Source organism: Heptranchias perlo, chromosome 2 (genome assembly GCF_035084215.1).
Source record: "Heptranchias perlo isolate sHepPer1 chromosome 2, sHepPer1.hap1, whole genome shotgun sequence".
NCBI classification, from domain to species: Eukaryota; Metazoa; Chordata; class Chondrichthyes; order Hexanchiformes; family Hexanchidae; genus Heptranchias; species Heptranchias perlo.
Window position 1 is genome coordinate 123,693,934 of NC_090326.1, and position 14,132 is coordinate 123,708,065.

General features: G+C 41.5%; 1 protein-coding gene across 2 annotated transcripts in view; it reads right to left on the bottom strand.

Annotated features, from left to right (window-relative positions):
- LOC137334272 (cilia- and flagella-associated protein 69-like) overlaps positions 1-14,132 on the bottom strand; it is a 78,578-nt gene that overhangs the window by 22,455 nt on the left and 41,991 nt on the right. For both annotated transcript variants that reach the window (XM_067998937.1, XM_067998931.1), the window contains exons 15-17: positions 11,957-12,075; positions 8,864-8,945; positions 1,633-1,825 (exon numbers count right to left, since the gene is read on the bottom strand). In XM_067998937.1, the coding sequence (XP_067855038.1) occupies positions 1,633-1,825; positions 8,864-8,945; positions 11,957-12,075 (394 nt within the window). The remainder of the gene's footprint in view (positions 1-1,632; positions 1,826-8,863; positions 8,946-11,956; positions 12,076-14,132) is intronic.

The window sequence follows — 14,132 nt, forward strand, 5'->3', positions numbered from 1 at the left end:
CCACGACAACTGGATCCACCCCCTCCTGCTCCAAGTTCTTTTCTAGCTGCGAGATGTCCTTAACCCTGGTACTGGGCAGGCAACACAGCCTTCGGGATTCCCAATTGCGGCTACAGAGAACAGTATCTATCCCCCTGACTATACTATCCCCTACCATTAACACTTTCCTTTTTACTCCCCCTACCCGAATGCCTCCTGTACCGGTGCTGTGGTCAGTTTGCCCATCCTCCTTGCAGTCTTTGATCTCATCCATACAAGTAGCAAGTACCTCATACCTGTTGGACAACGTCAAGGGCTGAGGCTCCCCCATTACTGTATCCTGGGTCCCCATACCTGCCTGACTGGCAGTCACATCCTCCTGTCCCTGACCACAGAGCGGATCTAAACTACTACCTAATCTAAGGGGTGTGACTGCCTCTTGGATCAAAGTGTCCACATAACTCTCCCCCCTCCCTGATGCATCGTAATGTCTGCACTTCGGACTCCAGTACAACAACTCTAAGCCAAAGTTCCTCGAGTTGCAGACACTTACTGCAGACATGGTTGCCTGGGACCATGCCGCTCTCCACAAACTCCCACATGCTGCAGTTACACACCACCTGCACTGCCATCTCTATCTAAGCTTGTTCTATTTTATTGAAATATAGGCATGGTTGACTGCGTAAGGGTAGGTCCTGGTAGTCTGCCTCAAATATAAAACATTTTGGGAAGCAGTATATGAGTAATTTGAGACATGACATGTGGTAAATATAGCATGCTTGGGAGGAAAAAGGTGACTTTGGACCTATGGCTCCCAAAGCTCTCCATCACTGGGGTTTTCTTCATGTCATTTCTGGGTCTGTTGTAGACGAATTGATAGAGATTGATTGCTTTGATTAGTCAACAACTCCATTATCATTGTATCATGTGACTACCAAGATGGTAGAACGCAAACTAGATGCACCTTGATCGTTTTTGTCTAACAATTCCCATGTTACTATAAATGGATCTGCCTTTGATCTCACCTCAAGCTCTCCACCTCCTCCTACAAAACCAGCAGAAATACGGGAACACCCATAAGAAATTCCATCTTATGGATTTGGTTGCTGCAACTAAAATTGAAGTACCCAAAAGTCCAGAGATAGAAAATGCAATGGTAATTTTTTTTAAATGGAAAAGCTAAGGCAAAAACAAGTGCAAGAACAATAATACCGGAAAAAATACTAGAAGCACAAATCCAAGCATCCAAACTGCAGCTACAAATTACAAATACTGACACATAACTTTAAGAGCATAAGCTGATGGTGCAGTATGTGCATTTGCTGCATCACCCATTTTAAATGGATGCAGTCAACATACTGCATATTCCCACTGAAAAACCCAGGAAATCATACATGCGCATCATTAAAATAATTTTCAGGGCATTAATGAGGCTGTTGCACATTTTGTGTGAGAGGCCTCTGCACACTAAAAATTGTCTGGCTGCAGAATAACAGGCATAACTAACCAGGTGAGAAACAGGCTTAAGGCCTACCTGCTCAATCTCCTGACCTGCTTTCATGGCCCATGCATATCCTACTGGTGGGCTCCATCAGAAAACTACTCTTAAATTTTATTCTTAATATTACAGGAGTTTTTTTCAAACACATTTACCTAAAATCCTCCAGTGTTTATCCCGTTTGACTCGCATTTCTTTCTCCTCTTGCCTCCATAGTTGTAGTAGAAGGCTAGCTGCCGTTGAATCATTTTTCCCACGCCACACATTTATGTGATAGGTCGTTTTGGGGTTGTCGCATAACTCAAGCAAGGTCCCAAGTATCAAATTGTGCACGCTCCTTGAGCTTGACTTTTTAGGAAGACAGAAAAATTCGACTTGAAACAGTTCAAACAAAATAATTTTAGAAACCAAATTAGCAGAGATTACAAACAAAGAATTTCTTGCATATAAAGAAGATTGAATTAAGAACATAAGGAATAGGAGCAGGAGTAGGCCAATCGGCCCCTCGAGCCTGCTTCACCATTCAATAAGATCATGGCTGATCTGATCCTAACCTCAAATCTAAATTCATGTCCAATTTCCTGCCCACTCCCCGTAACCCCTAATTCCCTTTACTTCTAGGAAACTGTCTATTTCTGTTTTAAATTTATTTAATGATGTAGCTTCCACAGCTTCCTGGGGCAGCAAATTCCACAGACCTACTACCCTCTGAGTGAAGAAGTTTCTCCTCATCTCAGTTTTCAAAGAGCAGCCCCTTATTCTAAGATTATGCCCCCTAGTTCTAGTTTCACCCATCCTTGCGAACATCCTTACCGTATCCACCCGATCAAGCCCCTTCACAATCTTATATGTTTCAATAAGATCGCCTCTCGTTCTTCTGAACTCCAATGAGTAGAGTCCCAATCTACTCAACCTCTCCTCATATGTCCACCCCCTCATCTCCGGGATTAACCGAGTGAACCTTCTTTGTACTGCCTCGAGAGCAAGTATGTCTTTTCTTAAGTATGGACACCAAAACTGTATGCGGTATTCCAGGTGTGGTCTCACCAATACCTTATATAACTGCAGCAATACCTCCCTGTTTTTATATTCTATCCCCCGAGCAATAAAAGCCAACATTCCGTTGGCCTTCTTGATCACCTGCTGCACCTGCATACTAACTTTTTGATTTTCTTGCACTAGGACCCCCAGATCCCTTTGTACTGCAGTACTTTCCAGTTTCTTGCCATTAAGATAATAACTTGCTCTCTGATTTTTCCTGCCAAAGTGCGTAACCTCACATTTTCCAATATTGTATTGCATCTGCCAAATCTCCGCCCACTCACCCAGCCTGTCTATATCCCCTTGTAGGTTTTTTATGTCCTCCTCACTCTCTACTTTCCCTCCCATCTTTGTATCAATTGGATTATTTCTTTTCTCCTTGCTGATGTAATCATTCAACCTCACAACTGTAACACAAAAATACAATTCTGACAACAGTAGGAACTAACAACATTAAACCAAGGAATTAGAAATACTAACAATGTACATTGATATCCTATCTTTTTTTCCCATGTACTGAGTTGTCTGTTAATCTACGGTCAGCAATAAACAAGTTTTCTTGCCTTATCATATATATATCTTATTTAAATAAATAAAACAAAAACTTGCGTTTATACAGCACCTTCAGTACAGAAAAAAGGTCCCAAGATGCTTCACAGAGGTGTAATAATCCTTTCTGAGATACAGGGAAAGGGCTTTCAATTTTTATAGCTCTGCCTTCCTTCAAACATGAATAAACCCTCAAGTCTGTCCTTAACATATTTTAATTTTGTGCCAGTTATTTTTTACAATTGCTGGTAACAAACAAATAAAATCCCACATCATATCTATTTAGTATCAATACAGGGCAAACTGGGATGTGTCATTCCTCTATTAAAACTCCTTTCTACTTGTAATTTAGTTTTGAGTTCCAGAATCATTCTCGGCCTTCTTTCCTAACCTCTTTCTAATGATTCAATGTGAATATGAAGGTAAAGTTCTGAAAATTCTAGATTTACCTTTTCAGTATTCTAGATATACCCTTACTAATGAATTATATAAGCTAACGTGCCCTTGCAATGTATCCCAATGCTCAGTTGCCTGCAATTTCCTACTAACTACTTGTTTTCAACTGAATAGCCAATAATTATGCCAAATCTATTATCCTTTCCATCTTTTCAATTGGAGGCTCATCTATTGTGTATATATTTCACAGTAACCAGTGCCAATGAGCAATATTTTATATTTAGCTACACTAAATTCCACTTGCTATTTCTTAGATCATCAACTCAATTTGTATAGAGTCCTTTGAATGCTAACAGTGACCCAGATACTGATCAGTGTACTGGTCATTTGATGCTTAGCATGTTATTACCAACAAAGTGTATATTAGTAAATATAATTAGTATCAATTACTGTTGGTATAAATATCAGAGAGCCCAGAACAGACTCTGTGGAACTCCAAGTTGCAGCCCCTTGTATGGATGGTTGCCCTGTTTTGAACTGCAGGAACCCTGCTAAGAGACAGCAGTGCATCATAGTTGGCAGGAGGTAGTGGCTAAGATCAACACTGTCTAGAGTAGCTGTAGGACATAGGGACAGATGCAGAAGACAGCACACTTTTACGGCAAGGTAAGACTACCCAGAGTACCATATACCAGATAGATGGCCAAAAGTATTCCCTGTCAACCTGTTCCACATTTACTGCACACCCTTGCAAAGCCTGCACACAACCGTACAGCTTTGTCATTGTTTCATATGCATACCTAGAATTCAGTAGGGCAAGGTGCAACATACAAATTAAAACCTTGCCACAATCACACCTTCCAAGGGCTTCATACATCTAATCACTAACACAAACTGGCTGCATGGTCACTTACATTGACTTACAGATTGGGCATATGTCTGTCACAGTGCATGCGCTCCTTCAAGAGCACCTCAAGACTAGTTTTCTGCTTGCACCACAAGATGGCACAAAATTCAAAGGGGCAGATCCAAATGGAGAAGCTTCATAAATCATAGGCCCAGAACTTTTTTGGAGTAGACCACACAGGATATCCTGGCGTATCAGAGCATGGAGGGAGTAAAGGTGAAGCCGTAGACCTCCCTGCAAATTCAAACCTCTGCTCTTATATTTTAACCCCTTCTGACACTCCCAGACATAAACACAAATGTTATACAAAGTACCTTGCAATGCAAGCTCTGTTTGAGCATACGTCAGAGATACAACATTCTAACATTTGTCCTTTTTCTGTCATGTAGGTCCAGAAAAGCAGTCTATTAATCAAGCAGAACCACACAACACCTGACTCCCTTTCAGTGTAATTTGGAAGCACAAACAGATATTTCAGAGGATGCAATTAGTGAGCATGAGGAAGTAGCACTGGTTGAGGCAGTAGGTAAGGAGCAAGTGATGATGGCAGGGGAGGAGCAGGAAGCTGCTGGCCAGATGGCCATGATGCTCTGCATTCTTGGAAACCCTGCCACCCTATCCGGTCAAGCTGATATTTCCTTCCACAGACAAAGTGGTCAATTTATTGTGCCTTGCAAACAAGGCCGTTGTTACTTGTTGATGTGCCGTTGAATGTCACCTCCCCTTCACATTCAACGCATTACTATCACCGAATCCCCCACCATCAACATCCTGGGGGTCACCATTGACCAGAAACTTAACTGGACCAGCCATATAAATACTGTGGCTACAAAAGCAGGTCAGAGGCTGGGTATTCTGCGGTGAGTGACTCACCTCCTGACTCCCCAAAGCCTTTCCACCATCTACAAGGCACAAGTCAGGAGTGTGATGGAATACTCACCACTTGCCTGGGTGAGTGCAGCTCCAAAAACACTCAAGAAGCTCAACACCATCCAGGACAAAGCAGCCCGCTTGATTGGCACCCCATCAACCACCCTAAACATTCACTCCCTTCACCACCGACGCACTGTGGCTGCAGCGTGTACCATCCACAGGATGCACTTCAGCAACTCGCCAAGGCTTCTTCGACAGCACTTCCCAAACCTGCGACCTCTACCACCTAGAAGGACAAGAGCAGCAGGCACATGGGAACAACACCACCTGCACGTTCCCCTCCAAGTCACACACCATCCCGACTTGGAAATATGTCGCCGTTCCTTCATCGTCGCTGGGTCAAAATCCTGGAACTCCCTTCCCAACAGCACTGTGGGAGAACCTTCACCACACGGATTGCAGCGGTTCAAGAAGGCGGCTCACCACCGCCTTCTCAAGGGCAATTAGGGATGGACAATAAATGCTGGCCTCACCAGCGACGCCCACATCCCATGAACAAATAAAAAAAACACAGCGAACCAACTGATTGGCATATGTGAGTAGTGGCTTGGAAGATTCAGCTATGACCTTCACAACCATAGAAAGAGCTGTCCCTGTGGTAGAAGTTGTCTGAAATATGGCCTTGAGAAGACGGCATAACTGCGCAACAGCCGTGTTTAAGAGGCAGAGGTGGCAAAGGCAGATCTCTTCTGATATGTCCAGATAGGACTGTCTAGATCTGTAAATGCAGGTCCTGGGGTAAGAATTGGTCAGTTTATAATAGGCAGATGCGGTTGCACATCTGATATCTTGTCCTCTCATGAACTGATGTTCTTCCTCCAAATCAGCGAGGGCCATTGCAGTCCCTCAAGGAATTCCTGCTCGTTTTGTTTGGTGCAAGTGAAATAAAATTTGAAAGTAAGACTGTTGGAGGAAAAGGAGTTGTAAATGAAATGGAAAAATAAAACAGGCCTCAATCCAATCCAACAACCACCACCACCCCCCCCCCCCCCCCAACCCTGCAATACTCTCCGTTTCTCTGACTCTGGCCTTGTGCATCTCCTACACCCTTCGCCCCACCATTGATGGCTGTGCCGCCAGCCGCATAGGCCCCATGCTCTGGAATTCCCTGCCTAAACTCCTCTACCACCCTCTCCTTCTTTAAGACTCCCCTTAAAACTCACCTCTTTGACCAAGCTTTTGGTCATCCCTCCTAACAGTTCCTGTTTGGCGGCCATTTATTGCTAAATTATACCTGTGTGAAGTACCTTAGGATTTTTTTCTATATAAAGACGCTATATAAATGCAAACTGTTGTTGTTTCTGTAAGTTCTGGTCAATACTGGCCACACTGTTGTATTAGCTCCTGGTTTTTGACAATGGAAATGACAATGAGAGTCATACCCATTCCATGTGCACCACACTTTAGCAAGGATGTCAAGGCCTTGTAGAGGGTGCAGAGGAGATTTGCTATAATGATACCAGGGATGAGGGATTTCAGTTTTGTGGAGAGACTAGAGAAGCTGGGGTTGTTCTCCTTAGAGCAGAGAAAGTTAAGGGAGGTTTAAAAGAGGTGTTCAAAATCATTAACGGTTTTGATAGAGCAAATAAGGAGAAACTGTTGCCAATGGTGGGAGGGTCAGTAACCAGAGGACACAGATTTAAGGTAATTGGCAAATGAATCAGAGGGAAGATGAGGAGAATTTTTTTTACACAGTGAGTTGTTATGATCTGGAATGCGCTGCCTGGGAGGGTGATGGAAACAGATTCAATAGTAACTTTCAAAAGGGAATTGAATGTATACTTGAAAAGGAAAAATCTGCAGGGCAATGAGGAAAGAGTGGAGGAATGGGACTCAGACTGGCAAAAGGTGGGAAGTGGTGTTCCACAAGGACCACTGTTGTTCACTATTGACATAACTGATCTGGGCTTGGGAATCGGAAGAACAGTTTCGAAATTTGCAGACTACACCAGATTGGGGGGTATAATTAATACTGCGGAGGACTGAGACAAAATACAGGAAGACATTAATAAACTTGCAGAATGGCTGTGTAATTGGCAAATGAATTTCAATATAGATAAGTGTGAGGTATTATATTTTGGTAGGAAGAATAAGGGGGCCACCTGCTGCTTGGATAATAAGAGTCTAAATGGGGTAGAGGAGGAGTGGGATCTGGAGGTACAGATAAACAAATCACTAAAAGTAGCAACGCAGGTTAATAAGGCCATACAAAAAAGCAAACCTAGCCCTGGGGTTCATTTTTAAGAGGGATAAAATTGAAAAGCCAGAAGTTATGTTACACTTGTATAGCACCTTGGTTAGACCACACTTGGAGTACTGTGCAGAGTTCTGGTCTCCATATTATAAAAAGGATATAGAGGCACTGGAGAAGATGCAGAAAAGATTTACTAGGATGATGCCAGAACTGAGAGGTTATACCTATCACAAAATATTGAGCAGGCTGGGGGTCTTTTCTCTGGAAAAAAGACTGAGGGGTGACCTGATAGAGGTCTTTAAGATTATGAAAGGGTTTGATAGGGTAGATGTAGAGAAGGTGTTTCCACTTGTGGGGGTGACCAGAACTTGGGGCCATAAATATAAAATCGTCACTAATAAATCCAATAGGGAATTCAGGAGAAGCTTCTTTACCCAGAGAGTGGTTAGAATGTGGAACTTGTTACCACAAGTAGTTGAGGCGACTGGCATAGATGCATTTAAGGGGAAGCTAGATAAACACATGAGGGAGAAAGGAATAGTAGGATATGCTGTTAGAGTTAGATGAAGTAGGGAGGGAGGAGGCTCGTGTGGAGCATAAACACCAGCAAGGGCCTGTTGGGCTGATGGCCTGTTTCTGTGCTGTACATTCTACGTAATTGGATAACTCTTTCAAACACGATGGGGCAAAGATTCAATGATTCTATGTTTAATGAGGATCAACTTCTGCGGATAATTTCAATATCTCTGGTGTTGTTTCAGTTGTTTTGTAGTAACTGAATGATTTTCCCATTTATTTTGTACTAGTGAATAAAATTAGGATGGAGGAAATGGAACATCGCTTAAATTATATTTTATTACATCGTGTTCTGACGCAGCCATATCCTACATCTGACAACAGAACATTTTTTTGGGTGTGGGAGGGGGAGATTTGGGATGATATAAATATTGGGCAATAATACTCAAGAACTCAAAGTTGTTTTAATTCATTCTTGGGATGTGTGCATCGCTGGCACGGCCAGCATTTACTGCCCTTCCCCAGTTACCCTGCGAAGGTGGTAGGTTTTGTTCTTAAACCACAGCAATCTGAGTAGTACAGATGCTCAGTGGTTTGACACAGCTGAGTGGCTTGCTAGGTCATTTCAAAGGGTATTAGTGAACCAGTTGGGTTTTTATGATAATTAACAGCTTCATGGTCACTATTACTGATACCAGCTTTCTACCTCCAGATATTTTTAAACTGAATTCAAATTCTCAAGCTGTTATGGTGGGATTTGAACTCACATTCTCTGGATTAATAGTCCATGCCTCTGGATTACTAGTCCAGTAACATAACCACTACGATACCTTCAATTTTGAATGCTTACTTCAAGCAAATCTAGGAGAAGAAAAATGCCTCCCATTTCAAGGAAGCTGTCCTCAGCTGTATAGCACCCAACAATGCAGCACCTGCAATAAGTATAAAAACATGAGATTTCTACAACTTTTTTTTGATATAATTGCTTTCTCTAGTATTTTTTATTTGCTGGATGACCAATATGTAGACATATGCAAATACATTCATCCCAGAGTTCATCTTCATTTTGGAAAATATACCTTGATTGATAATAAATTACAGTGACTGCACTTCAAAATTATTCCAACAGTTGTGAGGTGCTTTGGCACATCCTGAGGATGTGAAAGATGCTATATAAATCCAAGTTCTTTCCTTAAAATTATTTTTTCCTCCCTCTAATTTTGCATTAAAAGTCCCAAAGGCAATAAAAATGCCAGTTTCTGAGCAGATCGGAGTGCTAACTTGCTAAAGTCAAATCACTTACCCTATTTCTTCTACCTATTTCTTCAATCACGTTGACTGCTACTAATGGCCATTATACTCTTTGGCATGGTGTGCTATAAAATTCTCATGGTCCCTTACACCTTTTGTTCTGAAGACAGTGAATCATGATAGGGTATGGCTCAATAGCAGTAGCAGAGATCAGTGATACCTTGCTCAGGTTGCTATTCTCCATGTGCGAGGCAGGACAGTGAGCTGCGTTGATTAAATAACCATATAGGCCAACTGTCAGTGTTTACCCCTTATCCTTGTTTGCTGATAAAAATCAACGGCATTTAAAATTCCAATGCATCCCAGAATGTTGCACAGCCAAGCTCTTTTGCACATGTGAGGTCACAATGATCATCTAGTTCCCACTTCTGAACATGTACAGTAAGACAGTGCAGGCTTTAAACCTGCATTGTTTCAACAATTCAGCTCCAATTTGCCACATCATGTGCTCAGACTGGCCTGTAGGAATGAGGTTACTTGAGAATGGCTGGACTTTGGATTACTGCTCTGGGATGTAGTCAGACTGCTCCTGTGAAATTACCTGGCCAGTATTGAAACTGGGTCTGCCCCCACCTCTAGAAAATGGTGAAATGGCTTCAAACTGCCTCCACTCTACAGTAGCCATGATGTGGAGATGCCGGTGATGGACTGGGGTTGACAAATGTAAGGAATCTTACAACACCAGGTTATAGTCCAACTGTTTTATTTGAAAATCTCAAGCTTTCGGAGGCTTTCTCCTTCGTCAGGTGAGTGTGATCTAACGTGTTTGAAATTTTTCTCATTCCAACATGAATGGCACTTCAAAGTGATTAAGATGTTTTTAGTCTTAGGCGGCCAGTGTGAACAATTTCAAGCTTCTGTGGAAGGGATTACTTTTGCAACTGATTGCTGTCTTGCCCATTCACATAAATGCTAACCATTTTGCCAGGTAGAATGTGCTTGTTGACAAACATTAGTGTGGGATTGAAACTCCTGTGCTACCCTAAGGTTACCCTCAAATGTCGCCGGGTAAAGTTCTTCTTGTTTGTGTTTAAGTGGTTTTTTTTCACTTTTAGGTTTCTTTGATTTTAGAAAACATCAACATTTAATAGCTCAATTCAAATCTTTTATTAGTACTTTTAATGTATTTAATGGCTATTTTTGTTGATATGTTAATTATTTATTTATATTCATAATAAAATACAGAGCAAGGAGATGATTTTGAGGTGGTCTACAATAGATTGGCTGATCAATTGTAAATTTCAAAATACTGTAAAATGCACCAAAAAAAGTGTTAAAAATCAAAGATTTCAAGGGGGAGGGGAGAGAATGTCCCAGACTTTTATAGAAAATAAATCTTGTGCCATCAACATTTGGGCCCCCTTCAGGTTTTTGTGTACTGATGACTTATTTCCTTCAATGCAAGTGAAGGAATGTTGGGCATACCTACACCTTAAGTTACAACATTGTTCCACTCATGTTATGTCTAATGGCTTGTTTTCCAAGTTATATATTTAGGGCCATTTTTGAGTTGTCAGTTTTTTGGGGGCTGTTAGTTTTCTGGGTTTCCATATATGAGTTTCACTGGGCCATCATGATTTTACTGCACTTCTATATTAAAAGAGGAAGAGAAAATAAGTAATTAATCATCACGGAGATATTTTACACGCCGCAAAGCAAGTTTGACCAAACTGAACGATATTAGTGATGAAAATTATGGAATAATCTGTTTTTGCCTCCTCAGTTTTTACGACTTTAAACAACTGAGCAACTGAGATAAGAAAGACTTCAGGTTATATTCCTGGTTCATGCTGGGTTAACTGATTTCAGCTGAGCAGGGTAGGGTGGTATAATTGGCATCAGCACCCCAGAGCCCTAACTCAGTGTCCCCTCTGGGAGTGTGCATTTTGAGGACAGAACTGAGCTCAGCTATAATGTCCTCCATGGTAAAACAGCCTTTTGACAGTTGCTGTCTTAACTACATGAGGGCAGCCACAGAACTGTACCCGAGCAAGGAGTTGATGTCTTCAGGATAAGACCATGAAAGGAGTGGGGAGAACATTATAGGAAAAAGAAGAAAAATAGTTAGCAGTGGAGAGAATGAAAACTGGAATATAACTGGACTTAAGGGGGAAGGAGGGATTACAAGAATGTAAGATTTGATTTTTGTTTGAGTCCTAAAATGAGGAAACAAACAAAAATAATTATGAATAAAAATAAATTAGTAAAATTCTCAAAATAGATGCTGTCTAATTTTAAAGTAGTTTGCTCTACCCCCTTGCCCTACAAAATTGATTTTATCCCTTACAAGTTGCATTTCAATCTTAATTTATGTTGCTGATTCAGGCTTGTTATTCACTGGATAAAAAATCCTCTATGCACTATATTAACTAGACCACAAATGCTCAGTTACAGCATAAGGTTAAGCACAAGTAGTAATGTAAGATTTCATGACAAATTTATAAATGACATAATAGCAGTGTAACGTATTCCCTTCTAAAATATCTAATATGTTGCTTTTTTAATGTGCTAATAAGATACAATTATATAAACTTGTACAGTTCTGCACTTATTCGTAAATGTAAAAGAAAATACAGACTGACAAAAATGACAATTAAAATGATTTATTGCTGCAACATAACAAAGAACTTACCAGATACAATCTACTGTGGATAGTGTAAGCCTGTTGTGACCCATACCACTGTAGAACTTAATTGGATCACTCTTTAATAATTTCATGAGAACTTCCACTCCAAAGGCACCAAACAGTTCCTAATACATGATGAAAAAGAGATATTGACATTATTTCATATTATACACTAAGCAAAAATACTGCACGTGCTGGAAATCTGAAATAAAGAGAGGAAATGCTGGAAAGACTTGCAGATCAGGCAGCAATTATGGAGAAAGGAAAACGGTTAACATTTCAGGTTTTATGACCCTTCGTCAGATCAGGCTTTACAGTCTAAGGGTCCATTTACATTGCAAGGTTGGCGGCAGTGCAAAGCAGTTTCAACTTCATACTGAAACTTCAGGCTGCATTTTACTATAACTGCAGCAACAGTGTGGAAGGAAGCTGTTTCACATCAATGCTTCAGCTGTGGTGTAAATTCACACTAAAACAACTAATGTGTTTACTTAAAGTTAAATAGAAATATGAAGTCTGAGGTAAACATTTTGGGAGAAAAAACAAGTAATGGGAGCACACACTCAATGGAAGTTCACTGAAGGGTGTAGATGGACAGAGAGATGAATAGGGGTTCAAATACATAATTCTGAGTGCCAGTAGATAAAGTCATTTAAAAAAAAAACTGCATTTTCAGTTTTATAAATATGGACATAGTGTACAAGAGTAAAGACATAACACTAAAATTTGTACATAACATTGGTTAGGCCAGTTAGAGTACTGCGTGTAGTTTTGGGCTGTTGCTGCTCTGGCCCCACAGATCTACCTGGAGGCCTGCTCGGTCACCTGATATTGCAGCAACCTGGAGCCCGTGGGCTGTCCCAGGGCGCTCATTTTCTGCTTGCAGCCCGCCAGCCGAATGCCCACGAGGCCCAGCCTGGTCCTCAAAATGGAATGGGCCTCCTGCCAGGACTATCAGTTGACCGGCTGGCACGCCCCACCAGCTGGCCGCCCTAAGTCTGCTCAAGGGGAAAAATCTAACCCACAGTCTCTTTCAGCTATCCACATCACTAATAAGCTAAATTGCATAAGATATTGTAGTTATATACTTTTGCTATATTAGGACTGTAGTGGTATAAGAGGAGTGCCAAGATCCTAGTAGAGAGCTGTAAAATCTAAAGTGCTGATTCCACTGCCTCTACTTTTGCCTACCCAATGTGGTTTAGCGGTGGCATAATATAGTGTCAGCTCTAGCACAACAGAAGGAGCTGACACAGTACCTATCCATCAGAATTCTTTATGGCGAGAAACTAGAAAGTACTGCAGTACAAAGGGATCTGGGGGTCCTAGTGCAAGAAAATCAAAAAGTTAGTATGCAGGTGCAGCAGGCGATCAAGAAGGCCAACGGAATGTTGGCTTTTATTGCTAGGGGGATAGAATATAAAAACAGGGAGGTATTGCTGCAGTTATATAAGGTATTGGTGAGACCGCACCTGGAATACTGCATACAGTTTTGGTGTCCATACTTAAGAAAAGACATACTTGCTCTCGAGGCAGTACAAAGAAGGTTCACTCGGTTAATCCCGGGGATGAGGGGGTGGACATATGAGGAGAGGTTGAGTAGATTGGGACTCTACTCATTGGAGTTCAGAAGAATGAGAGGCGATCTTATTGAAACATATAAGATTGTGAAGGGGCTTGATCGGGTGGATGCGGTAAGGATGTTCCCAAGGATGGGTGAAACTAGAACAAGGGGGCATAATCTTAGAATAAGGGGCTGCTCTTTCAAAACTGAGATGAGGAGAAACTTCTTCACTCAGAGGGTAGTAGGTCTGTGGAATTTGCTGCCCCAGGAAGCTGTGGAAGCTACATCATTAAATAAATTTAAAACAGAAATAGACAGTTTCCTAGAAGTAAAGGGAATTAGGGGTTACGGGGAGTGGGCAGGAAATTGGACATGAATTTAGATTTGAGGTTAGGATCAGATCAGCCATGATCTTATTGAATGGCGGAGCAGGCTCGAGGGGCCGATTGGCCTACTCCTGCTCCTAGTTCTTATGTTCTTTAGTCTGACAGGCAATGTGGCAATAAGTATATACTGGGAAGGCACACTAGACACATTTTAAATATAAATTGAGACACCACCACTCACACACACACACACACATACGTGACTCAGGGTACAGCACATACATGCTTGCAC